General features: G+C 47.5%; 1 protein-coding gene across 1 annotated transcript in view; it reads left to right on the forward strand.

Moving 5' to 3' along the window:
• LOC135821755 (carboxypeptidase N subunit 2-like) overlaps positions 1 to 14,504 on the forward strand; it is a 178,932-nt gene that overhangs the window by 135,030 nt on the left and 29,398 nt on the right. The window contains exons 8-9 of the mRNA XM_065334753.1: positions 1,401 to 1,472; positions 13,070 to 13,141. Coding sequence (XP_065190825.1) covers positions 1,401 to 1,472; positions 13,070 to 13,141 — 144 coding nt within the window. The remainder of the gene's footprint in view (positions 1 to 1,400; positions 1,473 to 13,069; positions 13,142 to 14,504) is intronic.

Genomic DNA, 14,504 nt, shown 5'->3' on the forward strand with positions numbered 1-14,504 from the left:
TGTTTATAAGAGAGATAATACGGTATGTCCAGCAGTTGAAGGTCCCTGAAGCTGTTTGTATTCTTAAGCATAAGCACGATTAGTGAAAGCAAAAAGAACATGTTGTAGCACTTAGGTTATTTTCGTGAGTTTGCACCCCTTGTTCATGAGTTGTTTCTGCACTGTTCATGCCCATTTGTCACACTTACTTTTATCTTAGCCCTCACTTTTTGTAATACTTACACGTCATACGTCACACTTCTTTGGATATTTAACCTTTGTGTTTCCCTTGATGACTTTAGTTCCGTATTTCCACTGAAGATCGGAGCTTGAAAATCGATTCTGGAAACTCAATCTCAAACCTTAAACAAATAATATTATTGTCAGGTTTCGTGGTGATGTCTGCGGCATTCATACTTTTCATAGCTATTATTTGGATGTTTGCTGATATTACATTTCCAGTCGATATTGAGAGGGCCAGCTGGTCACTCAGTGTCAACCCAAGTAAAATGGAACGTACTCAGGTGCTCAGAAGCAACGAAAGGATTGCTGAGAAGTGGAGAATGGTCGGAAAACTAGGATCTCGTCTTGGCGACGAGGCTGACGTAGCACGGAGGAAGCAGCTTGCTTCAATGTTTAACCTCTGGAAACGGAGATCTGCTGTGAGTGAGCGTCTGCGCCTGCGATTGTACTCGGCATTCGTCCTACCCGTCCTCACTTACAACTGTGGTACTTGCGGCCTCACGCAATTTGCGTTCCAGAAGTTGGATGCCTTACACCGACGTCAGTTGCCGTCTCTCCTTGGCATCAAATGGCCACAGCGCATCTCCAATGAAGCACTGTACCAGAGGTGCCAAATAGAGGAGATCAGCATCTTCATACGCTGTGCCAGGTGGCGTCTATTTGGTCACATCTTGCGGCTGCCACCATCAACCCCCGCAGTAATGGCAATGGAATTTTTTTCGCAAACAACAGCACCAGATGGCTTGGCCGGCCACGCGTCACTCTTCCCAACGTGCTGCATCAAGATCTGCAGAAAGCCGGGCAGGGTAGACTCCTGACTCCGGGAGATCTCCATTCGCTCCGGGCGATACTTGCCTGTCGTAAGAGCTGGAAGGCTCTGCGTGAGGCAATATGTTCATGCAACTAGTTACAAATGAATGTACTTGTAATCCCATATTAGCCCGGTAGTGCAACATCAAATCAACCAGATATATCTTCTTAATTTGCTCATCTCCCTATGTTTGTCTCTCTCTCTCTCTCTCTCCGTCTCATCTCTCTATCATTCTCTCTATCAATCTCTCTCTCTCTCTCTCTCTTTCTCTCTCATCTACACAGGTGGGTGAGACGCAGATCTCACTGTAACCCACACACTTGACGTACAATGTACATCTTATCCGAATTCTACTTTGTTCTTCCAGATATTTCAGGAGTAATAAACTTGTAGACCTACCTGACGGGCTGTTCAAATCCACAACCAAATTACAAATCCTGTAAGTCATGGTGGGCATGTATTGGAAAAGAGAGAGAGAGAGAATGAGAGAGAGAGATATAGAGAAAATGAGAGATAGAGAGATAGATAGATAGATAGAAAGATAGATAGATAGATAGACAGAGAAAGAGAGAAAGAGAAAGAGAGAGAGGGGAGAGGGGGGAGAGAGTGAGAGAGAGAGGGGGGAGTGGAGGAGAGAGTGAGTGAGAGAGAGAGAGAGAGAAAGAGGGGGGGGGAGAGAGTGAGAGAAAGAGAGGGGGAGTGGAGGAGAGAGTGAGTGAGAGAGAGAGAGAGATAGAGAGAGAGGGGGGGGGAGAGGAGGGAGAGTGAGAGTGGGGAGGGGGGGGGAGGGAGAGAGAGAGAGAGAGAGACAGAGATCGATCAGTCTGTGAGAGTAGCTGACTGAGTTACTGCTCCGCTGCATTCGCCTCTAGATCTAGTGCGCTTGTGAGAGCCTGGAAGGTCCGCTTTCCAGCCTCAGTTCTGACGCTGAGGGAAAGAGCATTTCACTGGACAATTGCCACGAACCAGATGGAACGTCGCCCGAAGGGACTGAGGAGAAAATGCACACAAAGCAGATTGGACTGCTGCCCTCAAGTTACCGGGATGTTGCTGGGAACGCCAACTGGAGCAGTGCCTGTGAACATCTCCTAAAGCAGGGGGCTAGCTTTGTGGTGGAGGCACCGATGAACTAGGACCAGAAACCTTTGATTTAGCAGTTGCAGTAGGCTGGGGACATCAGCAGGGATAGAAGAGGGGCTGTGGGCACGAGATTACGCTGTTGGAGGGTTGACCGTAGACCTCTGTTAGAGAGTTTGGAGACTTGATCAAGAAGGGTTGGACTCCGCAAGAGCTGCTGTCGCAAGGTGGCACCGATGCCAGCCTTGAACATCTTTTCAAACGGACCAAGCAGGTGTGTGCTAGGTCCTGGAAAGAAACTGTTTGAACCATAACACAGCTGGGAAAGGACCATGCTCAGGAACCATGTTCGCCGGGCAAGCAAACTCAGTCTTCGTCCATGCCACCAGAGCTGACCAATTGTTCGCGCTGTCTTGCGACCGATATACTCAACATGTGGAGCCCAGGATAAATCAATATCCAGGACTAAATCAAGGTACTGGGCTTTAGGGATCACACAGAATTTCTCGCCATTGCAGCAGACCTCCGGTTGTATTGCAGCCGTGGCCGGATGAAGAGCAACTGTTTCTTGGGAATGTTGAGGAGCAGGCCAACGTCCTCCAGCCAGGTAGCAAGGTTTGTCATGGCTTGCGTGAGGGTTCTGCACACCATAGAAGGGTCAGAATGGGAGCAGTCGAAGGCTTTCGACATATCAACGAACACTGTCCCAGGGAACTCTCGTTTGCATCTAGCGTTGGACCATATATTAACAGCTAACACAACTGCATCCTCAGTCGAATGTGCCTCCAGATAGGCCATGAGCTGTCTCTTAACTATTGTCTCCAGATTACGAGAGATAATGGGGTGGAGAGACACTGGACGATAGTTCTGGGGCAGGGTTGGGTTGCCACACAATGGACTGAAATGTGACACTTTGAAGGTAGGCGGAACCTGTCAAGTTCCAAGAGACAAATTGATAATGCTGGTGAGATTCGATGCAAGAAAAGAGGCATCTTCAAGTGAAACTGGCTGGAAATTGGATAGGGATGTCTCCAATGCTGGCCCTGCGGGTGGCTGAAGGTTCAATGTTCGAGCTGGGTCATGGACAATACTATGAAAGAGTGAAGTTAGTTCTGTGATGGATGCCTGTGGCTCAGACGACTCTTTCTTCCAACCAGCAACTGCATTCATGATTGACCAAAGTCTTCGCTCGTCACTGGTGTTGCACTGTGCAGTGAAGAACTCGTTTCTGAGCTGATGAACTAGCTTTCCTGCTGCAACCCTTGCAGCTCTATGTGCGTTGCGTAGCTCTTCATTTTGTTTGTCCCGCATCAACAAGCGGTGAAGCCAGCCCATAACTCACACTTCCTGTGAGTCCACACAGGCGGGTGGGACGCAGCCCTCACTGTACCCACACACTTCACGCACACTCTAGCACGCGGGGAGCCCCAAGTCATAATATCTTCACAAGTTTGAGGGAAAGAGACAAACGGGAAAAGTCTGAAGAAAAAATTGACCGTCACCACCAGGATTCGAACCAGGGACCCTCGCTTGTGGCTAACGATGCTCTAACCACTGAGCTATGGTGTAGTCGTCATCCCAGCAGAGACTGTTCAACATTTTCTTCAGACTTCGTAACTCACACTTCCTGTGAATCCACAGAGGCGGGTGGGACGCAGCCCTCACTGTACCCACACACTTCATTATTATTATGAGTCTTTATTATTATTATTATTATTATTTGGAAAGGATTGGGAGAACTTCAAATTCAAAGTATCAGTCGGGGAAGTGAACTGCCTGAAAAGAGAAAAAAACGCCAGACCCACCAGGACTCGAACCTGGGACCCTGCTTGTCATGAGCAATGCTCTAACCACTGAGCTATGGGACCAGGCTGAACCTAGAAGGCGCTGATAAGTTAGAAGGCCGGCAGCCACCCTCACAGTTTCGCTACAACCGAATAGTAATGAAGCTTTCTGGTTGTTACATTTTCCGGCCACGCTGACTAGTGCAGTGAATGTAATGACTATGTACGACTACGAGTACCCAAAAAGGATCAAGAGCGCAATGATTGTACGGACCTGACGCTACGGCCGGCTCACCTGTACTTCGACGTTCATGACACGCGTGCATGATGCCATGCATGGTCTGCATGTACTGACGTCATGACAGCTGGCTCTCGCACTGTACAGTCATAATCGTTATCAATCATAACGATTATCGATTTCATCCATAACGAGTGATATACGAGTAATCGGTATAATCGTTTCGGCCCTACATCGAATACTCCGCTTCCCTTCTTCATCCACTCTTTCCCGAGGCCGAATAGCAGGGATTTCCGTGCATGGAGGATTGTTTCCTGGTCCTCCGAAGACACCGACGTGAAGCCTCTGGCAAACTCCAAATGTCTTGTCCCTGTTGACGCTCGTGGTACTCGTCCTCGTCGTGGCCGTCCTCCAAAATGTGCTGTGCAGTCCGATACTGGTGCGCCTTTGTCTGCGTCCAGTGTCGATGTACGCATGTGCGCCTCCGCCTCGACGGGCAGGGAGCTTGACCCATCTCAGACTAGCGTGAGGAAGCGAGGAAGACCATCCCGAAAACCGCCCTTTGTGACACCGGAGCTCACGGACACCGGAAGAGTTACCAGAAGCAAGGTGAAGAGACGAAGTACTGGAGATTTGAATACGTCGGTACTGGAAGTGACAACAACGATCAACAGGAGGAAACGAGGAAGACCGAGGAGTCAAACGAAAACGACAATGAATTCAAAGAACGTTAGAGGTGTCAACAAGCCCAACGGAAGAGAACAACGGCAAACGTCGAAGGTGACAGAGCTAAATGATCGGACATCGTCCATCAAGCGTCATTTGTCGGGAAGTGCTAATTGTCGTGAGTTGTATAGTGATGATGTCTTTTCGGTTTTAACTCGTGGAAGGTCAAAGTTACATCTTGCTGTGTTAGAAGCTCTTTTAATTCATAACTAGATCTAGACCTATGTGTACAGAAGGAGAATGTGTTACACCTCGTGAAAGTGTGACAAGTGCTTCTTGATGTGTTCAACGTGTTTGTCTACAACTTGCTGCTATTGTTTTCAAGTTTTTGTTAACACTTTAGTCATTTTGTCGCCTATGTTGAAGTGTTGACTTGTTCTCTATTTTTCTATATAGTTATGTGTTTTTCAAAATTTCCAACATTCCCTGTACTATCCTGAAGAGAAGGGAAAGAAAACGTTTGATAGAAAAGAAGTGTCTACTGAATTGTGTGGATTTGCGTCGTTGCATGCGAATACTTATTACGAAACCGTTTTCCCTCCGCCTCCAAGCTACTGTTTGAAATATTATTATTATTATTATTATTAAAAAGCTTCCGTGGAGATAAAAATGTAATCAACGCAATGAATAGAGGAAGCTGCGCACTCAGTACAAACACCATTAGCAAAACTTGTTTTCATGTAAATAAAGAAGCTTGTTCCTAAACGTTTTCGTCGCCATCTCATCAGAGGATTACTGGCAAATCAACAATAGCTCTTCACTCAATATATATACGCACAATGCAAGTAATAATTTAGACCCTAACTAGCGCGAGAAAATGAGAGCTGAAAGAAACATTACATCAATCAACGATATCAGGTGACAACAGATGCGATAAATTCACCACTAGAAAGTAACCATGCAACCACAAACGAGAACTACTGATCTATATTCACAAACAATTTCAACGTAAACAAATTCTTTTTCTGCCTACACAAAATCGCCTTGGTGGTAAAAATGTAGATAGACTCCAATACACGCAAATACCTTTGACTACGTGAACGAGACCAAACAGAAAAGCAATCATCAGTATAACTAGAACGACAATCACTATTTTATTACTTGCATTGTGCGTATATATATTGAGTTAATAGCTATTGTTGATTTGCCAGTAATCCTCTGATGAGATGGCGACGAAAACGTTTAGGAACAAGCTTCTTTATTAACATGAAAACAAGTTCAGGGCTCACAGCATCACACAAAAGCGTGGGCGCCATTTTGGACAGGCCGCTGTCACACGATCCAGCCAGCATGCCAGAATCGTGTACATGCGATCAGGCAGATATCTCTGAAAACTTGAAAGTGGGGTTCATTCAAAATGTTCATTTTTTCCAATGCTTTTGCCTAGGCCTCTGAAACTCTAGGAACATACTCTCAATACCCATTGTAAGGATTTGTCCGAGAGTTTTTGTTTTAATCGATACGGTTTGGCGTACATATGGAGCCAAAGTATCAGTTGGTGCAGGCGTAATTCTGATTTGGATTATTGTACTAAAATTGAAAAGTCTCTCGGAGACGTTCTTCTAATTTTCCTACTGAAAATTTTAAGCTATTGGCCATCAAAATCGGGCCAGAGACGGGTACAAACGAACATTTCAAAGGCAACCCTATTTGCAGTGCAGCCGCGAGGAAGAACCGCGCGCGCTGAACTTGTTGTGAATGCGGAAACAACACTAGCAGCAAATCAATTTTTTGAAATGTTTTTGCTACTCGCCTGGCGCTTCATCGCTGTGTCCTCCAGGAGTTATCATGGTTATGGCAGACCGAAGAAATACATGGCCAGCACAACGGCGAAGCCATTGGACTTGTTCTCTTGCAACGAAACGGAGTGGCGAATTAAATAATTCACAACTCCACATCGTCACCACTGCGCTACACGGCTCTTCGCAGACCAGCCGTGTATTTACGTTTACACAACAGGACTTCACGGCGGAGAAACTAAAGCTAGAACACGACGTTGACACTAGCCACAAGTCTGCTCGCTCAGTTGAATAAGCTGGGGCGTTCCTGTGCTGGTTTGGCCGAGGTTCTCCCTCATCCCGTGGGGCTAATGCAAATACGACCCGAGAGCCCCCTCCTCCCCAGCCCCGCGGGCTGGGAGCCTCTGCTATTGGCCTAATCCATAGATACTTAGCCTTGCGGGTGGACGCATGGAGTGGCACGTAAGCGTTGGCTTGCGTAGCCGTGGTTTGTGGCGGTAAGCGATCCTCCGGCGGGAGGTGGACATCTGGCGGGATGTTATGCGAGCGGGGCTAGCGACCCTGGATAGACACACAGAACAATAGACAGCGGGCGGCGAAGCCTTGGCTCGGCGGAGCCGTAGCTTGCAGCGGTAGTGTCTGTAAGCGATCCTCCGGAAGGAGGTGGACATCCGGCGAGATGGTATGCGAGCGGGGCTGGCGACCCTGGACAGACACACAGAACAAGAGACAGCGGGCGGCGAAGCATTGGCACGGCGGAGCCGTAGCTTGCAGCGGTAGTGTCTGTAAGCGATTCCCCAGCGGGAGGTGGACATCCGGCGGGATGTTATGCGAACCGGGCTAGCGACCCTGGATAGACACACAGAACAACAGACAGCGGGCGGCGAAGCCTTGGCTCGGCGGAGCCGTAGCTTGCAGCGGTAGTGTCTGTAAGCGATCCTCCGGCGGGAGGTGGACATCCGGCGGGATGTTATGCAAGTGGGGCTAGCGACTCTGGATAGACACACAGAACAATAGACAGCGGGTGGCGAAGCGTTGGCTCGCGGAGCCGTTGCTTGCGGCGGTGATGTCTGCAGGCGATCCTCCAGCAGGAGGTGGACATCCGGCGGGATGTTATGCGTGCGGCTTGCGAGCCTGGATATACACGCAGAGCACAAGACAGCGAGCAGGTCCGGCTCGCAGAGCCGTGCCCCTAGTATACGGGCGAACATACAACCTGCTAGGTAGGCTTAACGCCCTCTACAATTTGCCTCGGTAGCACGGCAACGCGGTGCCTGGCCCTTATTTTGTTTGCGCCATACGGGCCACTCGTGTCGCATACATATAGAGCGCCCCCGAGTACAGTGGTCGCCGGTTGGGGGCCTGCGGGGTGTCGGCCACCATTCCTCCCAAAAAAAGGGGGTGTTCTAAGGGGCCGGATAAGCCCGGTAAGCCCACAGAGTGGTAAGATAGACCATGAAGGGTTCGCCCCGGCAGGGCATGGATAATCATTGACAGCGGAAACTGTAGGTGGGGGCTTAAAAATTGGCAGCTGGAGCGCTTGGCCAACTGCAGACGGATGCGACTATCCGTTGTCGGATTGGGCACTTGCGAGTGATGATGGGGCAGTCTCCGCGTCGGAAGCAGACTGCGGAAGCGCTGGAACTGGCCCGGGAGAGTGCATCTGCGATGCTGTTGCCGACGCCAGCGACGTGACGGACGAGCAGGCAGAAATTGTGGCGAGCGGCGAGTTGCATGGTGCTGCGTATCAGGGCCATAACCCAGGCATGTCGGCATGTGCCGGACTCCCAGGCAGTGCACCCTACTGACTTATCGCAGTGCAAGAGGTCCAGTCCTGCGCACATGGTCTGCTATCGTGTCAATTATAATTAGAGAGAAATGGTAGGCCTGCTTGTCAAATGACTTGACGCTGTTCCCCTCGGGGGCGGACAGGTGCATGATGAGCCGGTGGCTGCCCGACTTCTTGGGGACCACACCTACGCCAGGGGTGCGCAGATGGACGAGTGGCGGCGCGTTGAAGGGGCCAGCGGTGTGGCCGCGACTGCATTCCGTGGCCAGGTACTGGTCGACGATCTCGGGGTGTGCTGCCACTGAAGACAAGTTCGGGCTGCGTACGGGCACATCGCGGGGTCCAGTGAACCCGATACGACAGCCGGCACGTAAATTGCTAATTAGAGAATGAACAAATGCAGGATTAGGGTGCGCCAGCAATTCAGTGTGTAATGCATCAATATTGATAGAGGTGTTGGGGTGTAATGCAGTAATGTTCATAGGGGTGTTAGGGAGCGGGTGAATGCAGGAAAGTGGTGCCGGGGCTGATTGCTGTTCGCTCTTATTTCTTGGCTGGACAGGCTGGCACGGCGTGCGAGCCTGAGCAGAAGAGGCAGGCGTGTCGAAAGCGACATGGGCCGCTGCAGGCGCCATGATTGTAGCGGCGGCAGATTTCGGTTTATTTAGTGCTTGCACTCTCTTTCGCCTGCTTGCCGCGAAAGGCCAAGGTGCACGCTCCGGCCAAGTGCCCCACCTTCTTGCAAATGTTGCAATTGGGGAGGGCCTGTCCCGTGAAACACGTCGCGAAAAGCTCCGTGTCGAGCTCTGCCAGGGATCGGCTTGGGTCCTTTGACAGGGCCTGGCGTGCCCGCGTGTCATGGTCCACGACTGCCGAGACAGGCTGCCTGTACCGTACGTATTTGACGCTGCATCAGTGCAGCGGCGCAGCGAGGGTGATCGCGGATGGCGATCAGGCTTGGCCTCGGTCCAAGTGGCAAGGTTCTCAATTTTTCCTTTCGGTGCGCTTGACGGAACCTCTTGGGGGCTGGCTCCCCGGCAGAAATAGGTTTGGGCGGGAGCAGTTTTGCCAGATCTATGTCCTCGATTCGTCTTGTCCGATCGACTGTCTCCAACGAGACGTGCGAAATACAGGAGGGTGTGCCCATGAAGACCATGGAAGACCTTTCCAGGTGCCGGCAACAAGCAGAGGACAAGACAGACTGGAAGAAACTGTGCAGCTCGACACTCGAGGACAAATCAGTATCAGCAGCTACTACACCTTGCTGATGATGCTCACAAGACAGAAGTGGGAAAAACACGGAATTTCTTTATTTAGTGCTCAACTACGCGAAATGTGTTATTATTATTCTACATGTTCAATTGTACTCAGTCTGGCTGACTGCCATTCTCTACCACACATTACCGGACACTGTTGTGGGTATCGTCGTTATCATCGTCGTTGTTGTTGATGTTGTTGTTGTTGTTGTTGTTGTTTGTTGTCGTCGTTATCGTCGTCGTTGTTTATTTTGTTGGTAGCTGTTGTTGTCGGTTGTTGTCGGTTGTTGTCGTCGTTTGTTGTTGGTTGTTGTTGGTTGTTGTTGGTTGTTGTTAGGTGTAATTGTTGGTTGTTGGTTGTTGTTGTCGGTTGTTGTCAGGTGTTGTCGGCTGTTGTTGGTTGTTGTTGTCGGTTGTTGTCGGTTGTTGGGTGTTGTTGCCGGTTGTTGGGTGTTCTTGTTGGTTGGTGTTGGTTGTTGTTGGTTGTTGTCCGTTGTTGTCCGTTGTTGGTTGTTGTTGGTTGTTGTTGTTGGCTGTTGTTGGTTGTTGTTGGATGTTGTTGTCGGTTGTTGTCGGTTGCTGGTTGTTGTTGTTGATTGTTGTTGGTTGTAGTTGGTTGTTGTCGGTTGTTGTTGGTTGTTGTTGGTTATTGTTGATTGTTGTTGGTTGTTGTTGTTGTTGTGTGTTGTTGGGTGTTGTTGTCGGTTGTTGTCGGGTGATGTCAGGTGTTGTCAGGTGTTGTTTGCTGTTGTTGGTTGTTGTTGCCGGTTGTTGTCGGTTGTTGGGTGTTGTTGTCGGTTGTTGGGTGTTGTTGTCGGTTGTTGGGTGTTGTTGTTGGTTGGTGTTGGTTGTTGTTGGTTGTTGTCGGTTGTTGTCCGTTGTTGTCCGTTGTTGTCGGTTGTTGTTGTTGGTTGTTGTTGGCTGTTGTTGGCTGTTGTTGGCTGTTGTTGGTTGTTGTTGGTTGTTGTTGTCGGTTGGTGTCGGTTGTTGTTGGTTGTTGTTGTTGTTGGTTGTTGTTGGTTGTAGTTGGTTGTTATCGGTTGTTGTTGGTTGTTGGATGTAGTTGTCGGTTGTTGTCGGTTGTTGTCGGTTGTTGTTTGTTGTTGTTGGTTGTTGTTGGCTGTTGTTGGTTGCTGTTGGTTGTTGTTGGTTGTTGTCGGTTGTTGGGTGTTGTTGTTGGTTGTTGTTGGTTGTTGTCAGTGTTTTAATCATTATTAATTTTTGTTCATTATCCAGGAGGATGTTGCTATGATCCAGTACCATTTTTCGCATATATGAGAAAAGTTTGTGTAACGTTAGTGTGATGTGGGATGTGCTGATTGGATGTGAGGTGGTGAGAGTATGTTGATTGGCCGATAACAATTAGTGGAAGGGATGAAGTAATGCGCTGCTTGTGCAGCTTAACCAAACACATGGTCTGTGGGAAACACCTTAGTAAAATAAATAAAATAATAATAACATGAATTGCCACCGGCACCTGAGAGACTCGAGCCCTGCAACCTTGTTCAAATCGGACTTGATAGCTTCGTACTGGAACTTAATCTTCTTCTTTTTGAGGTATGACCATACAAAACGCGCTTGGATTTTTTCATTTATTTTATTTTATTTTATTTTTCATTGCGACATTTTTAGCAGATGTCCACTCGTGGAACAAAGGTGAATCTGGAACGAATAAATGGTCCATGTCAAAGGCATGACAAGTCTCGAAGTTTTCACATTCATGATGGAACCTTGTCATGATTGACGCATTCCTTGATGGTGCGCACATGAAATCAACCTGCCCCATCTTTTCCAATTCCATTCTTTTCACATCCTGCAACCCATACCCTACTAGTATCAGTGGGGGGTGCTAGAATCAGAAGAGGCAAGACAGCACTCTTCCGCACTCATACTTGTTTTCTAGAAGTTTTGACTTGTTGGTGAATATGTGGGGAATGGTGGATATGCCTTAGTGTGACTGGATACGTGCGGGTTGTGACTCTTTGCTGGTCACTCTGGATTCTCCAGTATAGATTCGGTGCAGTGCAGAGGGGATTTGTGGTGCATAGCAACACTGCTTCACTGTGACATCCCTTCAATAATTGTTTTGATGCATGATACTCCGGGCGTAGCCGGTTGATTCTTACTGTATCCCGATGAAAATAGAAATATGCATCTAATGCACCTGCATGGATAGTAGGCATTTCCCAAATCGGCCGGCCGAAAAATTCGCCGAAGAAAGTGGTTTTGAAGAAATCACCCATCTTTTCGCCGAATTTTCAAATTTCGCTTGTTGATTTCGCCGAAAATCGATGTTTCAGTGCTTCAACAGAGTGTGTGTAAATGTACATGACATAATGGGAACGGTGACTTCAAGTACTACGTTGAGCCGAGTTCGGTTCTTGGGGCTCATAATATGACCAAAATTGAACATTCTCTTAACCGATCGAAAAGCCGATTAGGCATGCTCTGCATGGGCAACTTGTCAATCACCACCGCCGGAGGGCGGTGGTGATCTGGGGTGCATCCATGTAGGCAATGAGCGAATAAAAGAGGTATCCCAGTTTAAATACTTAGGTGCCGTAATCACGTCGGATGGCAAGTCTGATGTGGAGATAAGAAGACGCTTAGCACTAGGGAAGCAAAACATCATTGAGCTTTAATTCATTTGGAAATCGCCATCACTTTCTTTGCCTACTAAATTTCGTTTTGTTAGGTCTATTGTGCTAGCGACTGTTTTATACGGATGCCAATCTTGGACATTATCTGCCTCATCAATGAGAAGAATTTCATCCTTCGAGATGAAATGTTTCCGCCGACTCTTAGGAGTAACATACCACGACCGGCGTACCAACCAATCTATCCTGGAAGAAATCAATGACATCATCGGAGCAAGGATGCGGCTAGCGAATGAAGTCAAGCAAGTTGATGTGGTTTGGCCATGTTACGAGACATGACGTTTTCTCAAAGCCCTTCCTGCAAGGATCAACTCCTGGATCTAGACCGAGAGGAAGGCCCGCGACATCATGGATTCCTAACATTAAAAGTTGGACGGGTCTTCCCTTGCATGCTCTCTCTCATGCAGCACACGATAGAGTTGGATTCAGAGACATCATTCACAATTCTCTCGCTGATTAATGCCTCTACGATCACCTTGTGATTATGAGTTATGCATACATACATACCGTCGTGGATAGTTGCTGCCTAACTCGTTCTCATGTGTTTCTTCTCTTTTTTACATTTTATTATTGGCTCAGTATCCGATTTTAAACTTTCTTTGAGTGCTGACTCTTTAAAAAATAATCTTTCTCTTCTGTATAAATAATAATAATCCCTAGTCATAACTCGTAACAGGTTGTCCTTCTCCTCTGAGACGCCAAATAGAGTAATAAGAAATTCTTCCAGGAAGTGATATACGTCCTATCAAAATTCTACTTTGTTTTCCCAGAGAATTTTATGATAATAAACTTGTTCACCTACCTGTCGGGCTGTTCAACGCCGCAACCAAAATACGAAAGCTGTAAGTCATGTTGTGCATGTACCGTAGAAAGGCGTTTTTTGGCGTAGTTCTGTTCTTTTGAGATGTGGCAAATGGGATTACGGGATTTGGCATTTCGCTAATTGATCTCATGTACCCTCCCCCACCCTTTATGACTTGAATCTGACGCCACTTGTGGAAGACTTTTCCAGGTAGAACTCCGTGTTGGAAGCAAAGAGCTGAGATAGCGTCTTTACAATTTCTCTGGCGCATTCCTTCAAGACAGGAGCGGAAACACCGTCGGGTCCATTCGCCTTTGAGGAATTCAAGACGAGCTAGAAGCCTGTGGACTGCATTGGGACAAAAGTGAACTGTCGTTAGTGCATGTGAGCCAGTGAATGCTGTGTTCAGTAAGTCCATCGTAGTAAATTCGAGGCCTTGTACACTGCATCTGTTGGAAGAGAAACGTCAGAAAGCCTACGAGTTCTGATGACTTGTGGCCCTCTCGTTCCTAAATTTAAAACTAGTCCTTTGAGCATCCTTCTGCGCAGGTTTGGAGTAAACATATTATGAAATATTATTATTTTTTGCGGCTCGCGGATTCGAACCTCCCCCGTATAAACTTTTTTCTTCTTCTTTTCCGGTAGTGGTTTTTGACAAGACTAGCTTCTTTAATCAACTCAAAAGGTATGTTCTTGTGGCGACAGAAACATGGAACTTGGCAGCCACTTTTTCATCAATCAAAGGAACATCTTTACCAAATTTATAGGAAATCCACAGAGCAGTTTCAATTTACTTCATGGCACTGATATGTAAATTTACCCCCAAATTGACAAATTGATAGTTCTTGAAAAAGTATGCTCCTGGTAGCTGCAGGGGGCTATAACTTGGTAGACTCTTCCCATTACTATTTGAGCCGAGCCAACCAAAAAGGTGGCTACGGCATACCTTTTTTGTAATTTTAATTTTCAATGCCAAAGTGATATCTTTCTGTCCAACTTCATGGAAATTTTGGTGCCCATCTGAAATGTATATGTACTACTACTACTACTACTACTACTACTACTACTACTACTACTACTACTACTACTACTACTACTACTACTACTACTACTACTACTACTACTACTACTACTACTACTACTACTACTACTACTACTACTACTACTACTACTACTACTACTACTACTACTACTACTACTACTACTACTACTACTACTACTACTACTACTACTACTACTACTACTACTACTACTACTACTACTACTACTACTACTACTACTACTACTACTACTTTTGAGTGCCCAGTGTGCATTTCCCTCGGTTCCTTGGCTTGCGGTGCTCGTCGATATCTAGCGTGCTAGCTATCTAGCCTGGTCATTATCCTTTCAGCGGTAGTCCCTTC

This window comes from Sycon ciliatum, chromosome 7, assembly GCF_964019385.1.
Source record: "Sycon ciliatum chromosome 7, ocSycCili1.1, whole genome shotgun sequence".
NCBI lineage: Eukaryota > Metazoa > Porifera > Calcarea > Leucosolenida > Sycettidae > Sycon > Sycon ciliatum.